Source organism: Rhincodon typus, chromosome 5, assembly GCF_021869965.1.
Source record: "Rhincodon typus isolate 14 chromosome 5, sRhiTyp1.1, whole genome shotgun sequence".
Classification (NCBI taxonomy): Eukaryota; Metazoa; Chordata; class Chondrichthyes; order Orectolobiformes; family Rhincodontidae; genus Rhincodon; species Rhincodon typus.
Genome location: NC_063336.1, coordinates 99,997,394 through 100,004,409, shown reverse-complemented (window position 1 = coordinate 100,004,409; position 7,016 = coordinate 99,997,394). Strand labels below are relative to the sequence as shown.

The 7,016-nt window shown below is 39.9% G+C and overlaps 1 protein-coding gene across 1 annotated transcript in view; it reads right to left on the bottom strand.

Moving 5' to 3' along the window:
* allc (allantoicase) overlaps positions 1-7,016 on the bottom strand; it is a 33,525-nt gene that overhangs the window by 17,738 nt on the left and 8,771 nt on the right. Inside the window, exons 3-5 of the mRNA XM_020516820.2 lie at positions 6,183-6,233; positions 4,934-5,021; positions 591-716 (exon numbers count right to left, since the gene is read on the bottom strand). Of these exons, the coding sequence (XP_020372409.1) occupies positions 591-716; positions 4,934-5,021; positions 6,183-6,233 (265 nt within the window). The remainder of the gene's footprint in view (positions 1-590; positions 717-4,933; positions 5,022-6,182; positions 6,234-7,016) is intronic.

The window sequence follows — 7,016 nt, the reverse complement described above, 5'->3', positions numbered from 1 at the left end:
TGTTAACTGGTAATAAGTGCTTTTTTTTGGGACCTTGCTGTATTTAGAGTCATAGAGGTTTACAGCATGGAAACAGGCCTTTTGGACCAACTTGTCCATGTTACCATGTCTCCTATGTTTAGCATAGGAAAAAAGATGTATCAAAAGGAATTCACTGGCTATAAAGTGATGTGGAATGCCCTACAGCTACGAGATGAGTGAATTATGTTTTGGATGAAGTTTTGTTTACTTGATGACATATGTCAGTGAACCAAGCAAAGACATTAGTATGACAAATCTCCGCAAAGATTGTCACTTCAAGATTACTTTTCATTTCAAGTAGGCAAGATTGAAGGGAGACAAAAGAATGCTCAGAAATACATTGGAGATATCAGGGTTGATCTATAATCTCCTCCAAGCAACCCAACATGCAGAAGCCTGCAGAAAACCATCTGCTGACCCACTTAGTTCTACCCCACTTATTGAATGCTTACAAGGGGGTAAAGTTTGTGAGGGGTAAAGGCAAATTATCTGGTGCACTTGTGCGGAATTGAGATATGACCTGAATACCACTGAATGCCATACAGTCTAATAATGTGCTGCTTACTTACCAGCATTTAGGTTTGCTGCTGCAATCGATATACGAGGAGCATAATTGCCAGTAAAGTAAGAAGTATCTACATCAAATCCATGTATGATTCCAGGCACGCCCAGCTTGATAATACACCAGTCATGACCTATGAAGTACAAATATGGAATATACGTTTGAAGAATAAGTTTTAGTTCACTTGATGGGAAAAAATAACTGCAGCAAAATCAGATGTGAAGCACAAGTTGAAGGATTCTCTTAGTGGCTTAATCAGCATCAGGGCTAATTGTGCATTGGCCAAGGATAAAAGTAGACAACTCCAAAGTCCAACTACTTGAATAGGACATAGAGTAATAGAGATGTACAGCATGTAAACAGACCCTTCGGTCCATCTCATCAATGCTGACCAGATAGCCTAATATAATCCAATCCCATTTGCCGGCATTTGGCCCATATCCCTCTAAACCCTCCCTATTCACACACCCTCCTAGATGCCTTTTAAGTGTTGTACTTGTACCAGTCTTCACCACCTCCTCTGGTCAGTTGGCTGGATGGCTCATTTGCAATGCAAAGTGACACCAATGATGTGGGTTCAATTCCTACACTGGCTTAGGTTACCATAAAGAACTCTCCTTTTCAACTTCTCCCCTTTCTTGAGGCATGGTCACCCTCAGCTTAAATGACAATCTTTAACGAGAGAGTAGCCCCATGGTCCAGTAGGACTATGATGACTTTTCCTTCATGCTTGAATAGAATATAAATGGAGTATAAAGAAAAATAAGGTTGTCTTAATCAGATCAATTGTACTTTGTAAACTAATACCAAGTTTGTTTCCGGTGGAAATATATTTCTTTAAAGATAAATACTACATGTACACTCCACAAATGACCAAAACTTGGACCCCAATTTTACGCCCACAGAACTGGTCGAATGGAACCTGTTCCATCACAATGTGTTCCTCGGTGGTTTGTGAGAAGAATTGCTTGCAAAGTCACTAAAACAATAATGTATGACATGCAAATGTGCCTCACAACACAAGGGACATTTCCATGCTCAATACATTGGCTGGCATCTGAGCAGAAGAAAAGAAGGGGGAGGAAAAAAAAAGAAAAAAACAATGAAATAATAGAGTTCATGTGTGCTCCAGTCTTGCCAGCGAAGCTGAGAGTCAACAAGCTGAGGAAACATTGAATCAGAGAGGAAATGTGAATTTGAGAGAAGAATTTGGTCTCTCTTTAATCTCCAAATGATAATAAAATAATTGGGGGATTCGGCCAAAGAAAGGCAGACTTTACATTCTTTTCGAGATAGTCCTGTCAAATGTGTGGCAATTCCTTCAATGTCATTGAGTCAAAATTCTGGTGCTCCCTTTCTAACAGCACTGAGGTGTTCTTCCACTCCAAGAACTGCAGAATTTCAAGATGACAGCTTCCCACCACCCTCTAAAGGGAATTAGGGATGGTAAAAAATAATGCTGGCCCAACCATCAAATCTCACATATCAAGGCATTTAAAAAAAAGGCCGAGTCAATCATATACAAGGTGCATTCAAGTCTGTAGTCTTCCATTTTGAAAATCCAGCTGTGAAAAACCATGAGGATTGCTAGAAGAAAGGCTATTGAGCAAGCCAATAGAGGCAACAATGTCAGAGCAAATAGAGGAGCAGAGGAGAGGAAGTATATAAAATTATAGCATGTGTTAGTGAGGTATATCTGGGGCGATTTATGTTTAATGGTGGAAGAATGAAAGGCTTGCAAAACTGCCAACTGAACATCCTGGACATGGTTAAAGAATGGTGAAGAACCAAAAGTTGTTTCGTCCTAACAAACTCAGGGTTGACAGGTCATTCTAAAAGACAAGAATGTGGTTCAATCCCTTCAGTCAGCTTTTACCCTGAATATCCTGAAAAATTAGATTTGTATAGATCGACAATTCATCCTGTCGGAAACTTTCAAATCCATCATGCAGGCTCAAGTTTACCTCAGCTAATAAATTTGTTATTATGAATTGCTGCTTGATTAACACCAACCCCACCTTGCCTTGTGTGTAACTAACAGGAAAGGTCTTTGCTGCAATACTTAATTTTTATTCTCTTTTGCTCCTATCCAGTTTTATTCCTTTTCCTTTCTTCAAGTTACTGGGTTGTGCCAGGAAAAACGCCTGATAAGTGCCAGGTATTTTCCAAATGCACCCACATAGCTGTTCTTCATAAGTATGAGCTCATGTATTCAGCTTTGGTGGGCCATTTTACCATGCAGATATCACAGCTAAGCCTAATCCAGTCACCACCCACATTTTAAGTGAGTTTATTTTTGTTCATCATCATGTCTCAGGTGCTATCCTTTGCTATGATCTGCCAGCTCAACACAAACGAGGACCAACAACAGACACTGAAGCAAAAACAGAAATTGCTGGAGAAACACAACAGATCTGAGCAGAGAAAGCAGAATCAATGTTTTGAGTCCAGTTACCTTTCTTTCAGGATTTCAGTTCTGATTCCTGGATTTACTTCAGATTTCCAGCATCCGCTGTCCTTTGTTTTACATCCTTTGTTTTACCAAAGGCAGACCTTTCCTGGTTTGTCTGGTTCCATTCCACAATTGCTAAAGCTGTATCCAACAGAGCCATGAGGTGACCCGTTTCCTACCTACTTAATAGAGAACTCACCATAGAATCGTAGAGGTCTACTACATGAAAGCAGGCTCTTCAACCTAACTTGCCTATGTTGCCAAATTTTCAAAATTAAAATAATCCCATTTCCCTGCATTTGGTCCATATCTGTCCATACCTATCCCATCCATGTACCTGTCTAAATGTTTCTTAAATGATGAAATTGTACTCGCTTCCACCACCATGCTGGCAGCCCGTTCCAGACACTTATCATCTCTGTGTGGAAAAAATTGCCACTCTGAACCCTTTTGTATCTCTCCCCTCTCACCTTAAATCTATGCCATCTAGTTTTGGACTGTGTTCCCATGGGGAAAAGCTGTTGGCTATCTACATTATACATGTCTCTCACGATTTTATAGACCTGTATAAGGTCACTCCCTCGGGGAAAGGGAAAAAAGTCCCAGCCTATCCAACGTCTCCTTATAACTCAAACCTTCTAGCCCAAGTGGCATCCTAGTAATTTTTTCTGCACTTTTTTTTTAGTTTAATAACATCCTTAATATAGTAGGGTGACCAGAACTGCACGCAGTGCTCCAAATGTGGCCTCACTAACGTCTTGTACAGCTGCAACAAGACTCCAAACTCCTATACTCAATGCTCTGTCCAATGAAAGCAAGCATGCTGAAAGACTCCTTCACCACCCTGTCTATCTGTGACTCTATGTTCAAGGAGTGTATGAACCTGTAGATTTTTTTGTTCTATAACACTCCCCAGGGCCCTTTCACTGCCTGTGTACCATAGTATATGTTTTTCCTAGTACGGGCATGGGTACATTTTATATCATGGCTGTTGCCAATAGTTTGTGTGTCAGCTGTTGCTTGAGCTCCCTATAATTTTCTTACTGGTTGTGAAGGCCTCCAGGCTTGTGCGCAGCAGTGACTGCCAGAACCAGTAGTCAATGCAATGATCAGTGGGCCAAAGCCAATCATTGTGGATGGGATATCAGAGTGGCTGCACACGTGTGCAACCGCTCAGCTTAGAGGGATTGTTGGCTGTGACTCAGCTGGTTACATGTCCATGAGTTACATGTTCTGAGGAAGGGTCACTGGACCCGAAACGTTAACTCTGTTTCTCCTCCACAGATGCTGCCAGACCTGCTGAGCTTTTCCAGCAACTTTGTTTTTGTTCCTGATTTACAGCATCCGCAGTTCTTTTGGTTTTTATCTGGTTACATGCCCACTTCTGAGACATGAATCCCTCTTGAGCCTTGAGCATGAAAATCAGGGATGTGCTCCATGGCCTTCCAGAGGTGTTGTCTTTCAATGAACTGTTAAACCTTGGCCCTATCTGAATGTGCAGATGCATGTAAAAGATCCCACAACCCCACTCCAAAGGAGAGCAAGGGAGTTATCCCCTATTGCCCTGGCCAACAATTATTCCTCAATCAACATCACTTACTTAAATAAGGTTATCTGGTCAATGCCACATTGCTGTTTGTGGGAGTTTGTTGTGGTCAAAATTAGTGATTGTGTTTCCTGCAAGACAACAGGGATTAAGCTTCAAAACAATTTCATTGGCTGGTAAGGGCTTTGATCCTAATGTACAACGTGTAACTACAAGCCTTTATTTGTCATCTGTCTGATATATATCAAATTAAACAGAGTCATTTTTATGGCATTTCATTCACTAAGATCCTTGAAAGAAACATCATAAGGTTACCTTAAAAATTAAATATGTGGGTTAGATTTTTATTTACCTGAAATTCGTTTTCTCCTGGTTTCCCAGCCATCCATCCATTTTCCAAAATTAGTGAAATCTTCTGCTTTCCATTGTGGCGCTTCTCGCTATTAAATTATTGGTTTTAAAGTTTGAGACAAAGAAACTGGATGAGTGCATTATTGAAATTCTCTTCGATCAGATTTCAAACCTAGCCACACTAATAGGATGGAATTGTCATCTGGAAGATTCCCACATGAAATGAATTTCATTAGACTCAATGGGGATGAGATTACACAGGGGCCTGGATATAATGGGCACAGTGTATTTTCAGCTGGGAGTGTACTATAAAATAGCCGATCCCTTCCCAGACGGTCCTTAGATCATCCCCATAATTTGGAGGGTGGGCAATCCATACACAAAACGTAAATAATCAGGAGTTAATTGAACTTTCAAGAAGCTCAATTAACCCCAGTATTACCTGGCCAGTGCAACAATGTAACATGGACAGGCCAGCAGTAGTAGGGCAGCCCATTTCTTAAAAATGGATTCTAAATGTGGGGTAGGTATAACTTTCAGAAGGTTCCCTCTGAATCAAGACACCCTATCAGATTATAATACTGTCTTTCTTTGGTCTCTGCACAAAAAATAAAACTCACTCCTTCGCAGAGTCATCAAACCCTCCCCACCCAATGCTCCTTATTATCAGTACTTCCCATGACTTTACTATTGATAGCAGAGTCTTCAATCATCTCAATGCTACTTTGTGAAACCTCCTAACCTAATTCCACCAAAGATCCAAGTCTCCTTGGCTTCCATCTTCTCCTCCCCTCCCAACCTGTCTTGTAATGTGCTAAGGATCATTCTCCACGTTAATGGTACTATATAAATGGAAGTTATTATTGAGCAGCAGGAAATAAAGTTCCTTGACTTATGGTTCTTTTTGTCTTCAAGTGATGGGTGAATTCTGCATACTGAAGTAGTAAAAAGGAATTTCTAACAGACCATTGTAGAAAATGGTACACAATTTTCGATCATTTCAAAATTCTTTTGGGGCTCATTGGTCACAAATCTGATTTAAGAGTTTTAAAAAGTTTAAGTCATACCCTTGTTTTTTATAACATGCTATTTATTTTCAAATGGCACATTTTGCCTAAAGTTATCAGCAGCAAAACACACATGCAATAAAGCATCATTATTTAAGAATGTGGTATGCAAAAATATAGATGGACCATTTCAATTTACTGCCCAAATCGCCACTTGCAAATTAATTAAACCATCCTGCTGACCTTCAAAAGATTCTCTGCAGCTGCAAACCAATCATCTGTTGCAAACAGGATCTGAAAAATAAATAGGTTTGGAAAGAAAATTAGTCTTTTCCCATGGTCCTCCATGTGTTAGTTTTCTATTGGTATTAGAAAAGAGAGATGCTGAGTAGAATTATACAGTTCTTACAGATAGTGAAAGAATATGTGTGATAATGACACCCGACAGTTTTCACAAATTCTAGAGCAAGGCATCAGAACAACATGAACGTTACCATTTTCAAAACCAATATCCCACAATTGTGGATAAAAGTGAGAGAAATGGAGAGTGGATGGTACATGGAGTGCATGGAGAATACATTGAAAAGCAAATATCCATCAAACATTTGTTTAATTTCAAAAAAGGCAAGTTAACTCTAAAACCACCAGAAACAAAGTAAATCCTGACTTATATTTGATAACACAATTAAGAAACTTAATTACTTAACTAATGCAGATAATATTGGTATCATACAAGTTATCATTGCCAAATTTATCAGAGTGCAACATTAGCCATTTTAGCTAAAGGGTGTTCGACAGATTAGAAATTGTGATGGATGGTGTCATTGTACTTTTGTAAAGAAGGCACCAGAGGGAGCAAGGGAGCTCCCTAATTCCATAAGTGTCAGTAAATAAAAACCGAAAGAACCGCAGATGCTGTAAATCAGGAACAAAAATAAAGTTGCTGGAAAAGCTCAGCAGGTCTGGCAGCATCTGTGGAGGAGAAAACAGAGTTAACGTTTCGGGTCCGGTGACCCTTCCTCAGAACTGATGGTGGCTGGGAAAACGTCAGTTTATATGCAGAAAATAGGGAGGTGG